Source organism: Trichoderma reesei (genome assembly GCF_000167675.1).
Source record: "Trichoderma reesei QM6a unplaced genomic scaffold TRIREscaffold_13, whole genome shotgun sequence".
NCBI lineage: Eukaryota > Fungi > Ascomycota > Sordariomycetes > Hypocreales > Hypocreaceae > Trichoderma > Trichoderma reesei.
The window spans coordinates 43,150-62,682 of record NW_006711160.1 but is presented as its reverse complement, the minus strand read 5'-3'; the positions used below and the strand labels follow the sequence as shown (position 1 = coordinate 62,682).

The 19,533-nt window shown below is 52.8% G+C and overlaps 6 protein-coding genes across 6 annotated transcripts; 1 reads left to right on the top strand and 5 right to left on the bottom strand.

The window, feature by feature from the left end:
• Positions 1-996: 996 nt before the first annotated feature.
• On the bottom strand, positions 997-2,214 carry TRIREDRAFT_122500 (uncharacterized protein; the record flags this gene model as incomplete). The annotated part of the gene is made up of 1 exon (XM_006966445.1): positions 997-2,214. The coding sequence occupies one exon, from the start codon at positions 2,212-2,214 to the stop codon at positions 997-999; it is 1,218 nt and encodes a 405-aa protein (XP_006966507.1).
• Positions 2,215-4,236: 2,022 nt separating this feature from the next.
• On the bottom strand, positions 4,237-6,219 carry TRIREDRAFT_108674 (uncharacterized protein; the record flags this gene model as incomplete). Its single annotated transcript, XM_006966444.1, has 2 exons — positions 4,237-4,266; positions 4,309-6,219. The coding sequence occupies 2 exons, from the start codon at positions 6,217-6,219 to the stop codon at positions 4,237-4,239; spliced, it is 1,941 nt and encodes a 646-aa protein (XP_006966506.1).
• A 2,960-nt stretch (positions 6,220-9,179) lies between these two features.
• Positions 9,180-11,519, top strand: TRIREDRAFT_108672 (glycoside hydrolase family 71; the record flags this gene model as incomplete). The annotated part of the gene is made up of 7 exons (XM_006966538.1): positions 9,180-9,329; positions 9,389-9,805; positions 9,872-10,154; positions 10,387-10,430; positions 10,489-11,228; positions 11,280-11,426; positions 11,486-11,519. The coding sequence occupies 7 exons, from the start codon at positions 9,180-9,182 to the stop codon at positions 11,517-11,519; spliced, it is 1,815 nt and encodes a 604-aa protein (XP_006966600.1).
• A 316-nt stretch (positions 11,520-11,835) lies between these two features.
• Positions 11,836-14,977, bottom strand: TRIREDRAFT_108671 (glycoside hydrolase family 3; the record flags this gene model as incomplete). The annotated part of the gene is made up of 5 exons (XM_006966443.2): positions 11,836-13,635; positions 13,683-13,806; positions 13,852-13,953; positions 14,003-14,591; positions 14,809-14,977. The coding sequence occupies 5 exons, from the start codon at positions 14,975-14,977 to the stop codon at positions 11,836-11,838; spliced, it is 2,784 nt and encodes a 927-aa protein (XP_006966505.1).
• Positions 14,978-16,600: 1,623 nt separating this feature from the next.
• On the bottom strand, positions 16,601-17,317 carry TRIREDRAFT_64181 (uncharacterized protein; the record flags this gene model as incomplete). Its single annotated transcript, XM_006966442.1, has 2 exons — positions 16,601-16,996; positions 17,054-17,317. The coding sequence occupies 2 exons, from the start codon at positions 17,315-17,317 to the stop codon at positions 16,601-16,603; spliced, it is 660 nt and encodes a 219-aa protein (XP_006966504.1).
• Positions 17,318-18,749: 1,432 nt separating this feature from the next.
• On the bottom strand, positions 18,750-19,095 carry TRIREDRAFT_108669 (uncharacterized protein; the record flags this gene model as incomplete). The annotated part of the gene is made up of 2 exons (XM_006966441.1): positions 18,750-18,925; positions 18,969-19,095. 2 exons carry the CDS (start codon positions 19,093-19,095, stop codon positions 18,750-18,752), a joined length of 303 nt encoding a protein of 100 aa, XP_006966503.1.
• Between the last annotated feature and the right edge of the window lie 438 nt (positions 19,096-19,533).

The window sequence follows — 19,533 nt, the reverse complement described above, 5'->3', positions numbered from 1 at the left end:
AATGGTCTGGGTCTGCGCCACCGGGTTGGTCTAGTGCCGTTCTAGTTCTGTTTAAGCTATGTCAGCCACAGGGCGACCTATAATTAGACCTTGCACTTGTGTAGGTAGATATGTAGTAGTAGTAGGCAAGGTATGTAAGACCTCGTTACTAAGAGACCTGGAGCTCTGGCTATGAATAGTTGGGCGTGGGAAGATGAGATGGAGATGAGATGCCAGTCTCCATTTGCGTCTAGTAGACAGATGTTGATGATAAGCTTGCTGGGAAGCTTTGCTGGAGCTGTTCAACACCGCTTTACAAAGCAGTCTAGGAATAGCTCGCGTGTTGGACTTGAAGTCTGTCACTACTAGGTAGGAGTTGCACAACCAACACGCAGACCCAATCCTTCAACTTCTGCAGCCAACAGCATCTGCAGTCGTCTTCCACCGCTTCGACAATGATGTCGTCCGCCTCCGTAGAAACCTCTACAATAGTGTAAGGCCACAGTAAAAATCCATCTTTCTTATTTCTTGGAGGATCCTCGGCGCAGCTCGTAGTAGAACAACAGCTCTGCCAGCTGACCACGTGGAGGCACAACTAAGTGCTGACGGCATTGTTTTGTTTCGTTTCTACTAGTCATCATGCCATGTGCTAGTCTCGTTGTAGTAAGTTTCCCAGCTGACTTGCGATGAAGCTGATCCAGAATAACGACATCACCGCGTTGGGCTCTGCTGTTGCAGACTGTCAATGGCGGGGGAGGCGCCGTTTTGGCAAGGTAACACAAGTCATCCTTGACCGCAATATGGAAAGAAATGTGAAAAGTCCGAGTGTATTCCGGCTAATATCTTGACAGTCGCTGTGCAACCAGCTAGTCTACCCTAACGGTAGGTCCACAAACAGAAGAAGACTTTCTTGACAGCATGTCTGTGGTCCGGCATCCCCCAAAGCACCAGAACTTCATAACTCATCAGTCGTACCGCTTTCCTTGCACCAAACTCCAAAAAAAAACCACAACAGCATCACTTGCCCAAACCCTTGAGCATGTCGACCGCTCCCGGCGTCTCGTACCACGCAGCGTAGTTGTATCCGAGCACCAGCAAGGCTTCGTCCTCCGTCTGGAGAGAGTACGCGTGGGAGGGTCTGCGCAAAACGCCAGCATCCGGATGGTTGACGAGCAGCTTCCAAAAGTGCGGATTGTATGCCTTGACGGCTCTATACAGCGCCTGGACCTGCCTCTTGATCTTGTCGACGAGCTGCGATGTCTCTTCCGGCTGTGCGAGGAGAATGTCCTGCCGTGCCCCGACAACGTTGCCGACAAGCTGCCCGCGAATCATCTCAATGACCTCGGCTGGAATGGAGCCCTTGAGGGCAATCCGGGCATTCTGGATGGCCTGGAGGTCGAGCAGGATTCGCACCTTGATGAGCACCAGCGCCGCGGCGTGGCTCAATGCCATGAAACTGGAGCGCACCAATCCGCTGGGGGGCTCCTCAAAGACATCCGCGTCCTTGACGTTGAGGAATGGTAGGCTCATGTTGGCCCAGTCGTAGTGAGGATCCTGGCCGGCGGTTGCGTACCACTTGACGAAGTCGTAGGCGTCCTGGTCCCGGCCGAGTCGAATGTACAGCGCGGGAACAAGGTCTCGCACGCCCAGGCTGTCGCTACGACTCAAGCGCAGCATGTCCAGGAGATGACGAAGGCAGGTTTCGGCCAAGTCGACAGGGCTGTTGGCGGTACCGTAGCTCATGAGCATTGTGTCAACATAATTATAGCGGGCGCGCATGTAGTCGCGGGTTTCCACGATGCGCCAGAAGCGGCCGACGTGTTCCTCAAAGAAGTTGTCGGGATCCTCACGTAGCGTCTTCTCCTCCTTCTCGTATAGAGTCCGCGCCTTCTTGATCAGTTTGCACGGGATCTTGTGGTCCGGCCAGTCTTCTGCTTGACAATCCTTTGAGCAGTACCAGATCGACTGGCATGAAGCACAGCGTTGGATGCCATCTTTGCGCTTGCGGCACAGCTCGCAGGATCGAGGAGCGAGGCCGTTGAGCTTGATGCCGCTCAGCTCGCAGGTGCTGACGAGCGGCATTGCCTCTGAGAGGGAGGGAAGATCAGCTGAAGAGAGCCAATGTTGATGAGGCTGAGTTTTTAGAAGAAGGAGAAGTCGGGAGCTGATCAATTGAGGTTTCGGTGAAGAAGAGAAGTTGGTGATGAAAGTAGGAAGTTGGAAGTTGATGTTCATCTGGAGGCACCTATTCACGGTCAATTCACCTTACTGCCGGTGGGGATGTGCCGATAAGTCTTATCGTGGCATCTCCAAGTTCACCGCCTATCACGTGCTTCGTTTGTCCATGCGCCCTCAGGGTGAGGCCGTGATGGCAAACAATCCTCCATCTCTAGGCATACAATACAAGTCCGACCCAGACACCGCGATGGAGCTTTTCATGCAGTCCATATCGGATTGAGATATTGCGATGAAGGAACCCGATATCGCCTCCTCTATTCATATAAAGCTGACATGGCCGCGTGATGAGTGAATCCATCCCTCGCCCTTTATTGATACAGAGCTGACATCGTGATGAGTGAACCCAACTCTATAACAATTTCCTCAGCCTATGCAGCGCTTCGACTGCACAAGCTTCGATTATTTGCTCACGGGTACCTAAAAGTTTCAAGGGGATTAGATCAAAGTCTCTCCATGGGCTCGAGAATGGCGGGTTCGAAGAGGGTCATACCTGGCAGTTTGTACCCATAAGAAACCGTCCCCTTTGGCCCAGCGATGCCGATATATACCGTCCCAACAGGCTTGTCGTCCTGCTTTTCCGGACCTGCAACCCCCGTTGTTCCTACTCCCCACACCGTCTCGCTTCCTTCGAGGCTGGTGACTCTGCGGGCTCCCTCGGCCATCTGCTTGGCGACCTCCGCGTGTATGACGCCCTCCTTGGCGACGAGCTCCTTGTCGACGCCTAGCAGCTCTATCTTCATAGCGGTATCATATGATACGACACCCCCTCTGAAGACTTGTGACGCTCCCATTGCTGAGGCTATCGCGCTACAGACAGCGCCGGCCGTTAATGATTCCGCCACGCCAACTGTTTGGCCGGCATCTCGAAGCTTTTCGACAAGATCCGTAGCAGTGTGGAAGGCCGTCTCTCCAATGCGTGGCTCTGGTTGAAAATCGGAATCCATGATGGCTTGGGGTTTTGATTGAAGTTGGATATGAGAAAAAGAGAAGAATCTAGGGTACGCGGTGCAACAGGTGCTTTGTGTGATTGCAGCAACCAGTCGATGGGTTTGTATCACTAAACGCATCAGAGGTCGCAGAAAATGTGAGGAAAAAGAGTTTGCCTCTTCTTCCAATGCTACAAGTACCTGGCTTATGGCCAGTTGTTAAAATATACCGGACATTGTACCGCCGTTGCCATGTTGGCCTGAGGGGAAGGGGCAAAGGCAGATCGGCGCCTTGCTTCGTTAAACACGCAGATCTGAATAGCATCGTCATAACCTTATACCTAGCCGATCAGTCAACACACAACAATCCGCGCCTGTAATCAACTTTTGCGCCATCGCCAAATTACTCTGGGGGTCTCATGGGGTCCAATTGGCTTCGGTCTGGTGGCTCCATGCTCAACGGGAATGGATTGCTCAGTGTTACATCATCAAACCCTTTGACCCGTCGCTGAGCACTGTGGCAACACGTCATGATACTGTCAGCCACAGCGGTTCGAAAGTCGCCATTTGCAGCCTCATCAGCACTCGCAGGTGGAAATGCTCCGGTGAGGAGAATGGCAAGAAGGTCCGGCGACGGTAAGCTCAACTTCACTTGAACGACCCTCAGCAATCTCGATCTCGAGCCTCCGGCAGCACCAGAGTCGCCACCGCCGCCGACCCCGGCTCCGGCTCCTGCTCCTGCTCCTGCTCCTGCTCCCGGCACCCCGCCGGCGTTATTCCCGCTCGCCGAGCCGGACCTCGAGGCTCTCCCCGACTCACCGAGAGGTGAGCGGATATGTCGACGGGCGGAGTGGCGACTCTCCCTTGCATTCCTATCGTGTTCGATCAACGATGCCGGTCATGTCTTTGTCGCTGAAGATTTCCGCCATCGACACGTTTCTTAGAATACCGGCTACTATCGCTACATACTTCTATCGCACATATATCACATACTATCGCATACAATGCATTATCCGTGAACAATGGAGCCAGTCAATTCTTCGTCCACGCCAATCCCTGACCTTCCGGGGGCGATTGAGCTGTTTATTTGATGTCAAACGACCGTTAGTTGCTGCCGTTCAGACTGGCGCATGAACACGTCTAGCTCAATGCACTCCCTACATACTCCGATTCTCTCATACCGCAGAGGCGTCCCGTCGAGAGGGCGTAGAATGAGAATATACGAGGTGATGGTCTCGGCAATCTCGCCCGCATCGTCAACTTCGACGAAGCTATTTCGCCCAAAGAGCAGGCAAACAACCTGCGAGCCCGAGGCGACATGCATGTCCAACCTGTAGTCCGGGTTGAAAGTGGCAAACTGCTCTCCAAGCTTCAGTCCATACTCGTCCGTGGCTCCTGCACCCATCAGAACATCATGGCCTTCGCTTTTCCTGGCTTCCACGATATCATTCCACTCCTGACCGTGGTACAACACTCCGGAAGCGGCATATCCCGACAGAGACAGCTGCCCGCTCACCATATCACCCATGAGAGCATCTCCGGCATAAACAACCTCGCTTCCCGAGAACTCCACGTCTTCCAACGATAGCTGCCAGCATTCAACATCGCCCACCACGGAGGCCCACGACCACGATGGCAAGCCAATGTCAGGCTTTGCCCGAGGAGGTTCAGCCAGGTACCAGAAGAACGACTCTTCGAGTTCCTTTTCCCACATCCCACATAGGTACTCGGCCGAGTCGTACCCTCTGACCGTCGCCGTCGCCTTTCCGATGCCTGCGAGAGCTGGAAGCCTGTCGGCGACCACCGTCAGGGGCCGCTTTGCATAGCCTTTGATTATCTCAACCCATGCCTTATCCGCAGCTGATCGCTTGTACGAGTGGCGAGTGCTCTGGTTACGCATGTTGCTGTCGTACCACCCGCACTCGCATTGGGTCGTCTCGAGGCATTCCCAGATGAGCTCGTTGCGCGTAAAGTGAAGCATTCGGCGCGACAGCAGCTGTTCCTGATATACCCAGCCTCTGCTCAAGAGAGGCCATTCTGCGTCGGGATCATCGACCGTAGCCTCCTCCGACCAAGTGAAGTGTGGTTTCCTACGACGTATAAAGATGGATTGTCCATTTGCTTCGCCGAGATCTACAGGCAGTTCACGGGGCTCGCTGTGATCTCGAAAGAGGCTTTGATGGGGCCTGTCACACCACGAAGCCGCTACGGTGAGTTCGGCATTCGTGTAGATCAAGGCCATTTTTGCTGCCTCTCGCTTCCAGTCGTCCTTGTCGTCTTGGACTATGCACAAGCTGTCGATCCATACGTATTCGATGCCCAGTCGACGCAACACCTGCACGACATCCTGCATCATCCGAGGGAGACTTGCTATAGGCATCCCATGCTGCTTCCGATCCGGCAAATTGGACGTCAACAGGGAGACCGTTGGTGTCTCGCTCGTCCATCTATGGCTCAAAGCTGCATATTTCACAGCCTCCGGATTCTCGACGAGATCGAGAACGTCAGTATCTTCCCTTTTGGATCCCAGGTAGAGTAGTCGTGTAGGCACAAATCCTGCGTCCTCGGCTTGACATTTCTCATGGGCCTGACAGTCCTTCAGCCACTTGGCTGCCTGATCCAGCGCATCATCATCTTCAGTTGTGCGCGAAATTTGGAAGCCTCTGCACAGAACAGCATGCGGCGGCGCGTCGTCGGTGAAGAACGCTGGCTCGCCCACTGGAGCCTCGCTGCTGCAGAGCTCAAAGACGTGCAGTGCATCATTGGCATCTGTAAGTTCCAGCGTGGGACTGCCTGGCGAGTTCAGGTTGGGTTGCCAGCTTGCCTCTTTGAAGTCAGCAACTCCGAGCTTCTCAAAGGCCGAGGCGAGAGCCGCGCATCGGTCACAGCCACGCTCCGAGGACTTGACTAGATCAGCAGAGGTAAACTCGCGAGAGTCGCTCTCTGCAAAGGCATATTCGTAGCGCCCGCTGACATCAGAGGGGAGAGATTTTGCGATCGGGGGGAGCTCGAAGAGACAGGCGCCGCACCACTGCTTTTCTTGCTTGTGCACCAGTGCCTTGAGACGATGCAGCATGGTGACGGGTTGTCGTAAGGCGACAGGTGAGTAACCGCAAGAAGCGTTCCGATCACCGTTTCCTCCAAGGGGCCGACGGAGCCTTGGACACTGCTACTATTCTGTCTATAGGCGGTGGTGATTGCCGGGGCTTCAATCACTTGCTGCGCGAGATGCCGGCAGGGTCGGTGTGGTGTTTCTGGTGAGGTCTCTGGTGAGGAGGTTCCATCGCCGACGAATGCCCTGGCAAATGCGCATCTGCCTGGCTAGTGCAAAGGATCTGCTGACTTGAGTTGTTTAGGCGCGCTTGTGGCCGAGTTACAAGGGTGCGAGACTGCGAGTACAGTATTCCGGCGATACTAAACGCAGGTTAGGTACATGTAGGGGGCTGAGAATGAATATTGGGCAGCGGAGAAGCATCACGATAGGACCATCGCGGCAATGTGTCAAGGAGCGAAGGCAAGGAAACTTCCCCAAGCTTCTGAATAACCGTCTGTCAAACGATTGGATGGCTCGGCTTATGGTACGAGGACGACCAGATGACCTGCCGGCACTAGACTAGGTCTCTGCCGAACGGCTACGCGGCTTATTGCTGATGCGGTGCAAGGGTGCGGGCTTAACGTCCTTCTGTGTTTGGCATCTTGGACGTATGACTGCGGCGAGATCTGATTATGTGTGGATGCTGGGGGGCTTTGCATGGAGGTGCGGGCGAGTCATGTCAGCTTGTCAGCCGTTGTTTGTCCGCTCGTGGTTTGCAAGTGAAGACGGAACATGAACTCTTGTAATACAGTAAGGAGTAATAATAAGTGCTAATAGTGAATCAAGACGCGGTCGATATCACCAAGATGATGGCAGCGCCACTGCCGCGTTGGCCCTGCAAACTGCTTCAAGGGTCGTGGATCTACCCGATGGCGCTCTTAGACATGCTATTCTCCGCTACTATTGCTACTTCCTTCTGATCCTGGCATCATATCTACAAGATAGAGCAGATGAAGAATTTATACTCGGGGATGGACTCTAGAATATCATGTATACATGGGATGCTGGATATATACGAGTACCTTCTCATTCTTTCGACTTCGATATGACCTGCTCTGGTGAATGTCTTAGCTCTGGGTGTATCGTTGGCAGAGCCGTCAGCTTGAGTGCCCTACCCCCCTAGGCCAGCGAATGTACCTCGCAGCGTGGGATCTGACGCAGGAGTGCATGCTCCCAATCCCACGTATCAGCGTCCATCCTGCCGGGCATGAGGCTTATGGCCGGAGGGGATGCTTCTGGGTGGCATCAAGGAATCATTCAGTGCATGGCTAGACGAGATGGAGCAACTGCAAGAGGACGCCTGACGGTAACATCGTTCGTGGTCAGCCTTTGGCGTTACATGGGTTATTTTCCGTGTTTTTGTTTCCGTTGGAGGCTGACGGGGCTGTGGTAGGATAGCTGTGTGTGAAGTGGTTAATTGAGTCCTTTAGATCGTTTGTTGAGGAGAGTGGAAGAATGGGTAATGATTGCTTCAACTCTGATCCTCGCGAATTGCTAGACAGAGTTATACATGGCAGCTGTTGTACTTGGCAAATAGCGGCGATTCGTGGTAGCGGTTGCAAAGACAGGACAACTACCCCAGAGTGCGGAGAAGGGGCTAAACACAGGGCGGTAGTTCATCCGTCGACAAGGCTGTGTCAACAGCGACATGATTGTAGTACTACCTATCGGGCACCAAGCGCCGATAGACAACTCAACTTGCGGGCCGCAGAATGCGATGGCTGCGGCAGAACTTATTGATGAACATGTACTTTGGTGGATCTGGGCTTCCATAACACTGGCGGAGAAATAGCAAAGCTAGGGGGCTCGACACACTCGTTTCTAGAGTCTGAACAGCACGAGTTTGTCAATTCGGCCGGGGTTGGACACATCAATCACGATCTGACCGGCGTGCCGTGGGTGCTACGGAATGTGGTTGACTGCCGGAACCCGCTGCGTCTCTTCAATCCCTCTTCTCTCAGTATTCCTTGAGTTGCCTTTTACTCCGTCTCAGCGGTCATCGGCGTCCCGTTGGTGGCAAAACCCGGTCAGGCCTAGGCAATTATGGGGACGGAGCCTCCCCCCCCCTGGCTAATTTAAAGGTCCCTGACGTTGACATCCCTCGGCCCTGACGGTTCACAACTGACCAAGGCTGAGTTCGGCAGGTCGGATTCGTGAGATGGTTCAGCTGTAATGGACAGATGAGGAAGGAATTAAGTGTGCCGTTTCTCTGAGATTCCTCGTATAAGGTGATGGCTCACGGCAGTAACTCCAGGCTTACTCTGCGGGTCTCGGCGTCTGATTTGTATGCCAATTGTATGTTTTCCGCAAACAATGAAGCCAAAGACCAAAGTTTTGATCTGAATAGGGATCGAGTCCCCATATGGAATGGGATTTTAGGTTGATCGGCCTCGGCTGTTGTGTTGGAATTATAGAAAGCCACAACATGGAGCATCCCAGTTTGCACTATGTAGGAGTTGTATACTGAAAACTGCTAGGACTCAACTAGTGCGCATCTCCAGTGTAAGCCGCGTCCAAAACCATGGCACCGATCGCGAGCCATCCGGAATTCCGCAATTCTTGTTTACTCAGGTGGGCTCGCCCTGACCGGTAGACAGCCTTGCGGCAAGCCTTCAAGGTCCCCGGAATGAACCAAACAGGCACGTTGCCAGCGGCCACGTAGGGCGTCGAGTTGTCGAGTATATGGTTTCTGGCTTAGCTCGCTTTAGCCGTGGTGGGTGCACTAGAGCCTTAAGGGGGAGGGACATCGAGATGGATAGGGGGGGGGGGGCCGGACCAGGCTTTCGCTTCGGACCGATCTGGTATACCTTTATGGCATGTTTCATGCTATGCCTGGGACTATCGCTGTTGTCAAGGAGAGGATGTCGCGGAGATATAAAGGGTTGGGCAGGTGCCCGATCTGAGTGTTTCGTGATCCTCACGCCAACGGCCATTTACTCACAATGTTGTCGATGGCGAGCCTCCGCCGCCTCGGGCTCAGTGCCCTTGCTGCTGCAGCATCTCTGTCTTCGCTTGCCAGTGCTGACGTCTCCGTCCGATCTCTCGAGTCGAGACAGACTGCCGCGGACAAGCTAGTGTTTGCTCACTTTATGGTAGGTATACACGTTCGGGTCTCTGCGATGGCCTCCCAGCTAATTGTATATTCCCGTAGATTGGAATCGTTGGCGATCGTACTTCCGCATCAGACTATGATTCCGACTTCCAGCTTGCCAAATCCGTGGGCATTGACGCCTTCGCCCTCAACATCGGCACCGACTCGTACACCGACCAACAGCTGGAGTACGCTTATACGTCGGCTGCGAACAATGGGATGAAGGTCTTCATCTCCTTTGACTTTAACTGGTGGAGCACCGGTGACGCCGCTGGAGTTGGTGCCAAGGTCAAGCAGTTTGCCGGTCATCCTGCTCAGCTCCAGGTTGACGGCCGTCCGTTTGTTTCGTCTTTTGCTGGTGACGGCCTCGATGCCAATGCTATGAAGGCTGCGTCCGGTGTTAACCCTTACTTTGTGCCCAACTTCCATCCTGGTCAGTCGAGCACCGATGGAATTGACGGTGCCTTCAGCTGGCAGGTAAGTTGCGAGCTTCTGTGTGGGGTAGGGTTGTGGTGTAAGGCGTGATGCTGACGTGCTGGATAGGCCTGGGATACCAACGGCAACAACAAAGCCCCGACGCCTGGAGCCAACGTGACTGTTGCTCAAGGTGATGCTTCTTACAAGAGCTGGCTAGGTGGAAAAACGTACATGGCGCCCGTCTCGCCCTGGTTTTCGACGCATTATGGACCTGAAGTTCTTTACAGCAAGAACTTCGTTTTCCCTTCAGGGCCATTGTGGTACAATAGGTGGCAGGAAATCTTGACCGGAGGCTTTAATTTCGTCGAAATCATTACCTGGAATGATATTGGCGAATCGCATTATGTTGGTGTGTATAAAATCCGACGGCTTTCCCCTTATTCGCATCAGCACCATCACCAGATCACAACTCCACCTCAACGCAAACACCACAACACCACCCCGCCACCACCCATCACTAATCGATCATTGTGGCAAATCCAAACGATTGCTCTTGATTCAAACATTCTAGACATTTCATTCACATGCTCCTTTTGCTCAGTTTTGCCATCTGAGACAACATCAAGCTAACCGTTCCGTAGGCCCTCTTTCCAGCAAGCACGGCGACGATGGAGGCAGCAAATGGGTGAGCATCTTCCCCTTACATGGATCTTGCATCTTACAGCTCTCTAACCCGGATATAGGCAAACGATATGGACCACAGTGGCTGGCTCACTCTTGCAAAGCCCTTTATTGCTGCCTTCAAGAACGGAGACACAGATGTTTCCAAGTATATCGAGGATGAGCACGTCATCTACTGGTATCGCCGCAACTTGAAGTCATTGAACTGCGATGCCACCGACACCACCTTCAACGCACCTGCCAACAACGCCAGCGGCAACTACTTTGAGGGAATTCCTAACGGCTGGCAGACAATGGACGACGACGTGTACGTTGTGACGCTGCTCAAGAGCTCCGCAAGTCTATCCGCGACCAGCGGCGGAAACTCGCGCTCCTTCAATGTCCCGGCGGGAGCAACCCTCAACACTGTGCCCGCCGGCCTTGGCAAGCAGAGCTTCGCCGTCAGCCGCAACGGCCAGAACGTCCTGTCCGGAACCTCCCTGATGGACATCACGGACGTGTGCAACTGCGGCATCTACAACTTCAACGCCTTCGTCGGCGAGCTGCCCGCGGGCCCGCGTGATGTCCTCGGCCCCGATGGTCTGACCTCGCTGACCGTCGGTCTGCATGTGACAACCTGCCTCCCGCAGCCGTCCTTGGGAACGAACCCGTCTGTGCCCGCCAGCCAGCCTGCCACCCCCACGAGCGCCAAGCCGTCCAAGACGAGCAGTGCGGCGCCTTCTGATCCAACCAACTGCAATGGCGGCACCGTTGCTCCCGGCGAGTCTGGCAACTTTACCGGTCTCTGCAGCTTCGCTTGCAGGTAAGTCGAGATGCTTCTAGTTTGTCTCCTCCTCAGCTAACATGAAGTCAGCTACGGATACTGCCCTGTTGGCCCTTGTGTCTGCACGAGCTTCGGCCAGGCTCCCGCTCCTCCGGCGGGCGATGGACGGGACGGATGCCCCATTGCGGGAGAGCCGTCTTCGTACTCTGGCCTCTGCAGCTTCACTTGTAGTCACGGGTATGTCATACTCTTACAGCAAGCCCAGCTTTGGTTCAATGCTAACATACCGAATATAGATACTGCCCGGAGGGAGCTTGCCAGTACTGCTAGACCCGTTGATTATCTCGTTGGCAATTCTGATCATAGAAACTGTACATACCTACCTAGAATAAACCGTAACTACCTACCTTATATTCCTCAGAGTGGTACCTTGAAAACGTGATGCGGAACGTGGACAACAAGCTTCGCAGCCCGCCTGCCAACCTGCTTCTATTCTTGGTAGCGCCTGTTCTATTAAACCTTCTATACGTCCCCTTTCGACGACATGGAACGTTCGGTGGTTATCGCGGATACTTGTTGGCTTGACTCGTGCTCTGTATACAACAGACGCGTACTGATCACGTATTAGACGTCGTTTGAGGGCGCTTCAACCAACGCACTGCAGCGTCACATTCTTGGACGTGTCGGCGTTGCTTCCCCCATGCTCCAACAAAGCAAAAGTGTAGCTTCCTTTCTCGAGCTCCCACTCGTCCTTCCTGTTGATTATCTTGAGATACCTGTCAACTTCGAGCTGGATGTTCGCAGTCTTCTTCTGCCCAGCTTCCAGATAGACACGCTGGAAGCCGACCAGCTGCTTCACTGGCTGGGTAATCGTCGATACGCGACCCAAAAGGTACACCTGCGCTACATAGCTTCCAGCAACCGAGCCAGTGTTCTTCACAGTCACTGAAAAGGTAATCCAATCACCCGAGCCAAAGGACTGACTTGTTTGAGCATCGACGCTGGACCTCTTTGAGCTGCCGCTGACAGATGCAGTGGGAGAAGATGTCGAAAAGGTGGTATAAGAGAGGCCGTATCCAAAGGGGTATATGGGCTCCGACGGAATGTCAAGGTACTGGGCCGCTCGGGCAGATGGCTTGTAGTTGTAGTACGCTGGGATCTGTCCAACCGACCAGGGTACTGTAATCGGCACGCGTGCTCCCGGGTTGAAGTCGCCAAAGAGTACATCGGCAATCGCCTGTCCACCAGCTTGACCACCGAAGAATGTACTCAGAACCGCAGAAGAGTTTCCGTAGTGGTCGGGAATGGCCGATGGTCTTCCGCCCTCGAGGACAAGCACCACGGGTTTGCCGAGTGCAAATACTTCCCTTGCCAGTTCGTCTTGACTGGGCGCAAGTCCTAGGGTGCCGCGATCACCCGACTCTCCGTCACTATTCCAAGCAGCGCCCACTGCGAGAATGACAACATCGCTGTCTTTGGCAATAGACACAGCTTGATCAAGGGCTTTGCCGTTGGGAGACACAAGGTTCCACCAAAAGATGAGCTGCGAGTTGACAGAGTTGACGTTGGCCGTCTTCTTGTAGTTGTTCCACGACTGGAACTCGATGCGGACGTGGTGCTTGGCATTCTTCTTGAACGTAAACTCAACGCCGCCCTGAGGAGGAAGAGTGGAATTGGCCTGTGTCCAGGCATACCCCTCAATCGTCCCCAGGAGGTTCCCTGAACCGCTGTAGCCTTTGGACGAGATCAGCTTTCCGTCGACGTAAAGCTTTGAAGTGCTGTTTGGTCCAATTGCAAGACCAATCCATCCGTTGACGTCGAGGTCAGTAGGTGATTCCAATTCACCCTCCCAGACGGCACTAAAGTTGTTGGAAGAAAGACCAGGCGGAGGATAGAGGCCCCAATCCTGCGCGGGAACCTCAACTCGCGTGGCCTTGGGAGAGGTAAAGTTGGTATGTGCATAGTATGTGGCCTTTAGGCCGCCAGGCTTGCCATTGGTAGAGAGGAGGTAGCCTGGGATGACATATTGGTTGTTGTATTCCCACGAATTCGTGCCCCAACTGGTGCGAACTGTGTGGCCGGATTTGTTTGCATGGCGCAAGACGCCCTCCCGAAGTGTTTGCGTGTACTTTGCGGGATACTGTCCAAGCGCACCAGAGTAGTCGCCGAGATTAATGGTATCGGCAAAAGGCCCGATGAGAGCAATCTTCTTTGGGGAGCTCAGCGGGAGTGTCCGGTTGTCATTCTTGAGCAAAATGATACTTTTGTGCGCGGCCTCCAGGGCAACGTCTTGATGGCTGGCGACAACCGCGAGAGGATCAATGTGCTCCGGGATATAGGGATTCTCAAAGAGGCCAAGGTCCCATTTGACGCCCAGAATCTTGCGGACATGGGATTGAAGCGTCTTGAGGGGTACAGTCCCGTTGGCGACAAGGGCTTTGGTGATCTGCTCTTGTCAGCACTGTCCACCGTTTGTTACGTGTGGCTTCCTACATTGATCTTGCTGTCCAAATCGAAATCGTAGAAATCAATTTGTCCACCTGCGTTGTACCACTGCTGGAGCGTGTCTGCTTCAGAGGTGGTAACTCTATGCTGTGTGAGGAGGTTACGCATGGCCCTATATCGAGTAAGTAAAAGTCTGAAGCCAGATCAGTTTACTTACGTATCATCGCCGATGACAATGCCGTCGTAGCCCCAGTCATCCAGCACCTCGTACAGCATCGGGTTGACGCAACTCGGCACGCCATCAATTTCATTATAGGCCCTGCGCATGGTCAGTTGGTGTGACTTCATGAGCATCTATACTCACGTACATCATCACGCCCCTCGCTCCTCCCAAATCATAATTTGCCTTGAAGGGAACAAGAAGATCTTGCTTAATCTGTCGAGGCCCAAGACCTGTAAACGGTGCTGTGTTGTGGCCGGCTTGAGCGGCGCCATGAGCGGCAAAGTGCTTCATGATGGGAAAGACAGCGTCCGGGTCGGACCACGTCTTGTTCTTGGACAAACCGGAAGAATAAGCCGAGCCAATGTGGGATGTCAATATCTTGTCTTCTCCAAAGTCTTCCTGAACTCTTCCCCATCGAGGGTCTTGTGCGAGATCAAGGACCGGTGAGAAACAGCCATGAATGCCAATCGAACGCGCTTCCGTTCCGATGGCTCTTCCGACCCGGTACACAATGTCGGTGTCAAAGGAGGCCGCCATCGCAATGTTCTGAGGGAAGATGGATTGCTTGAACGAGCCCACGCCGTGCAGACACTCTTCTACAAGCATCATTGGGATCTTTACGTGAGAATTGTCCAGCTGGAGCTTCTGGAGAACGTTAAAATAAGACTTGTTCATGGGGTACCAGTCGTGGATGGTTCCAATGGGGGATTTCGGACTGAGATGCATCGTTTGGTCTGGACGCGTTAGACGACGCTCGTGTTGCAATGGCAATGGGGAGAAGTTTGAGCCTTGTCAGGAGAAGCTTTAAAGTGAGGGAGAGGCAAGATGTATTATACCGTATAACTCATTGTGTGAAGCAGCTCCGACAATATCGTCGGCAAACATGAGATGGAGTTGCAAAACTATAGACGTCAGCTCTAAGATGAGACGTGTATCTGGTATAGGGCATACCTAGATCTTCCAGGGTAAGTTTGGAGATCAAGGACTCAATAAACTGGTCCTTGGTCGGCGGCCTTGTCGACGACGATGTATCACGACCAAAGTTCCAAAAGCCGGCCTCCACCTGGGAGACAATGGAGGCGGCCGCAAAGGCTGCTGTTTTCCAATGTTTGAGCCGCATTTTGGCGCGTCGTTCATACTTCCCGTGAGATCTACGGTGGACTCGTAATGTCAATAACAACACTCAAGTCATGTTTTATACTTCACGGGAAAGGTACACCTCAATCATACGTTCTCTCATAGAATGAGGGGGATCGACACACTTCGATCTAGCAATGCGGGGAGTTATCCGATCGTGTAAAGTGGCTAAATGGTGTTGCCGATTATGGGTACAATGCGACTCTATCCAGGATCTATTATCCTACGGAATTTATTCTTGCCAGTTCAAATGCCGTGCTTCATCCCCACATGCTGTCATAAGCCCAGTGATGGACAAGGTTCTGTTGAAGCGAAGTACGAATGTGCATTAGCTACTACGGGTGATTCTTGATTGTCGGAACTTGGTATTAGGCTGAAGATGTAGCTGGAAATGCCTTGAGTTGTTGGATGTTATTGGCTAGGCAAATGACTGGATGAGGAGAATGATCCGTAGGATATAAATGTTGGGAATAAGAAGGTGCATTTTCCAAATAACCTTCACAGAACGTCACATTGCATGTCGTGTTTGATCGAATGCGGTATCGATTCGCGGTCGTATTGCTCGTTGCCCCCGAAGTGACAGGTTGGGTGTCACCTAGAGTGTTATTCATCTAGGCACAATACCCCATTATCGTGACCGTGAACACTAGCATATAAGTCTTGAGTAACTCTGAAAGTTAGAAGAATGTTTCTTTTCTCAAGGACACCACTGGCAACATATTCAAGCCATGAGTACTTGGGGAAAAGAGCCGCAGAAGTCAATACCTAGTACTCGGTCTCAGGCATGGAGCGGGCGACTTGCAGATAGCTTTCACCCCATAACATGATGGCGAATAGATTCACTTACCCCGAGGCATCAACTTGCGGCTCTCAATCAAGCCGCTGAAATAGAACATTCAGCTTCCCTTGGGCAGGAACTATTGTTTTGTTGCAGTATCTCACGATATATCAAGCTCGACCGTTCAGACACGGCTGCAATTTCAGCATGCTCAGTCAGTTCTGGAGAATTATGCAACCCAACATGGGCTGTTTTCATGGGATAGCAAGCTTTGAGGCCTGGTGAACAGCCTCTGTCCCACCTTCAAGTAGGGAAAATGCGGGTCGCCTGAGCTCGCAGTTGGCACCAAAAGTTACTTGGAGGATACCTACACCATCACAGTTGTTGCTGAAAGGTCTCCTTGTTAGTTTCAAGTAATGCTGACGGATTCTTGGCAAGCATCACTGAATTTGGCGGCCATCATAGAGCTTTAGCCACATGGATAATATCAGCTTTGGAGCAAAGGTCTTTATCACGGTGACCATTCCAACATCAAGGCACATATGGCTCTGGATTAAACTCTTTCATCAAGAGATGGCCCAATGACAAAGTACGTCAATTCCACGACGATACAGGAGAGTAGTTGGTTTCCGAAATGGACTGTGGCCTCATGGTCTTAATGGGCTGCATCCTGAGTGTCACGAGGTGTCTCGGGTCATACCAATTGACTCGAAATCTAAAAGATCTCTAGACATGAGGCCCAATTGCCTGATTAATTATTATATCTTATCATATAGGAGTCAAATATCAATACGGGTATCCAAGCTCAGCAATTTCCATGTCATCAACCTAGGACAGCAGCAGCGCCATGCCCAGAGAGGCCGCAACGATTCCAATAGACGCCTGAACAGAGCCCGCCCCGGAGCAAGTGTCTCGCTTGTAGCCGTTTCCGTTGGGAGCCTTGTTGCCTGTAGTGCAGGATGTAGTGGTAGCTGCGGGAGCAGCCGTTGTCGTGGCCGAGGACGTCGCCTCGGCATTGGCAACAAGGCGCCCTCCAAAGACGGTAGCCGGGTTGGAAGCACTCTTGACGGATTTGGCGGCAGCCTGGTAAGCGTCGAGCGTGTCTCCTGAGGAAGGCTCGTTGACGACGCCGCTCATCCCGCTGATGCAGTGTGAAAATTTGTTCTGGGAGCAATAGAAAAAGATGGGGTCGGTGTTGTTGACAGTCACTTCAAACGTCTGGCTCTGCAGGGGCACTGTTAGATCGAGGCATCACCTTCAAGGAATTTGGGGTATACGTACGCCCACTCCGCTTGCCACGGGCATGAAGCCGGAAAAGAAGCCTCCCGTCTTGGCCGGGGCACAAGGGTTCGCAAAGTCTCCCATCACGACCGAGTGGTTGAGGGGATGGAAGTTGAAGGAGAGGACGTCGCCGACTTTGGCCTTGATGTTGTTTGGCTGAAAGGCGAATTGGCCGTTGGGACCGACATCGATCTTGATTGTCTCTGCACTGGCATGGGAAGCCAGCGCGATGATGGCGGCGGAGGCGAGGGCTGTAGCACGCATAATGGAGGAGCGGAATGGAACTTTTTTGAGGATGCTCTGTTGCTTCTGCTGATATTCGTCCATTGCGACATCCGCTTAGAGAGTAACTGTAGAGCTATATATCTATCAGTTGTCTGTTAGTCCCTGAATTCCCGAAACCAAATTCCAAATAATACCATCCGATATTGACCTAGAAACGGCACAACTCTGCGAGGCCAGGGAACGATTTTCTCTCCGCTCTGTTCGGATCGTTCCCCTTAACACGGCTACGATGCCTGCACATGAGCACGCGGCGAGTGGATGGAGCTCAGCTTCATCCAGACAAACTTCATGACAGGGCGTCCAAAAGGAGCAAGAGACGGTGGGATTGTGTTTCATTCCCGAACAAACGGATCATGCATCGGATGCTATATTAAGAGTCCTGCTAGCCATATCGGGGCGCGGGCCGGGGTTGGTCTGGCTTTTTGCGTCTGTCTCGTTGGAGTGCCCCTCGCGAACAACTTCCAGTCACTCCTGTCAGCCCGCTCGGTCGGGAGCAATATTTGGGCCGGTCTAGTTTGTTGGGAAAGGTTCACGAGGCAACTTCATAGTGCTCGGACTGGCCTCACTTACACAGGCGACCGATTGGAGGTGAACTTGTTGAACATGCTGAACCTGCTGGAGGCCCTGTGAGATGTTTCCCTGCTAGTTGCGCCCCGTCATCCACTAAGACGGCTCACGGCTTCGTGTACCTGGATGAATCTCACTTGACGGGAGCATGTCATAAGCTGTCCATGTGTCTTGTAGATTTTACTCGATGACGTCTTCCTAGTCAAGTCATGTGCTTGCAAGTCCGGAAAGTGGCTGACAACGTCGTCTCTCTTGTGCATTTGTGCAACCGCCTCAGCGTGATTGATGGGGATGTTTCTAGTGACGCATGTTGCAGTACCCTAAGCTGCCCCTTGAAAGAATTCACAGATTGCGCATTGAGATTTGGCAAACTATCTGCTGAGGTACAGCGATTGGACGCGTTCATGGTGCCAATTCGAATCCGCGCCGCCTGCATCTCGTACAATTACAAGCCACGCTCACAATGGTGAGATGCACTCTGATGTGGTATCGCTGGGAGTATCTCCTTGGCTGCGTTCTCACCGTATCACAACGACAGCAAAGCTACGACATCACCCTGCTGATAGCCTTTGCTACCCCTTTAAAGCTTGAGCATGATATCAAAGTCTGCAAATGGTTTGCATCCTCTTATAACCTACGCCCCACACATTTATCAGTCTATGGACTCTACGCAATTGCAAAGAGTAAAAAAGCAACACTTATGGATCGAGATATTTGAAGAATGGTAAAAGGTTGGCCTATCCCGACTCGTTGTGAAGACAAGCAACTGCGCACGCAATACATCGCGTCGTGGTCAAGCGAGGTGATACGCTCAACTCCCGATGCCATGCTATTATGCAAGAGTTCATCTCCAGGGCTGAGTCTCGACACCGCTCACGGCAGTCTTGTATAAGTTGTGGTCCACAGTCTCCTGCTGACGGGCAAGGAGCTCGTCGCGGTCCCAGTTGGCCCAGACAAAGCGTCCAGCCAGGAAGCTGGCCTTCTCAGACCCCAACCAGGCCGTGAAGTCGCCCGTGAGAGCTGCCTCCGTAATCACTTAACTATCAATGACCCCGGCTCTTACCCCCATCTCGATTTGTACAGCGCCTTGGGGGTATCACTAGTTCCTTTCTGCGAGTTGAGGTGCCGCTGTAGTCAACGCGCCGGAGGGCGGCAGTGAGGCCGGCGTACCGGGAGGTGTATTGCTTCATGTTGAGTGTTTGAGATAAGGAGTAGAGAAGACGACTGTTGATCGGTTCTGGGATGGCTTAGATGAACCATGGCGCTCTTTATACTATCGTCAACCACCTCTATGCATCAACCGCGTTACCGCCGAGCCCTTCTGTGTCCCCGTTATAAAGCCCCTTAAACATCGTCAACTCTGTGCGCATAATGCTCTCGCGCCGCTCGTATCGTAAATGTATGCTAATAGACGGCATTAAGGAATTCCTGCGGCTAGTTGAGAGGGCTTAGATGGAGTATTTGCAAGAGGCGGCAACAGAGGAAACTTTTGGCGATGTTTGGTGCTTGACAGGGGAGGCGGCCGTTGAGGCTTTCGGATCTAGTTCAGAGGGAATGCTGGGGCCAAGAACCGGCGTGAGTGAATATTCAAGACGTTGAACGGATTGTCGCTTTGACTTCAAGAACTG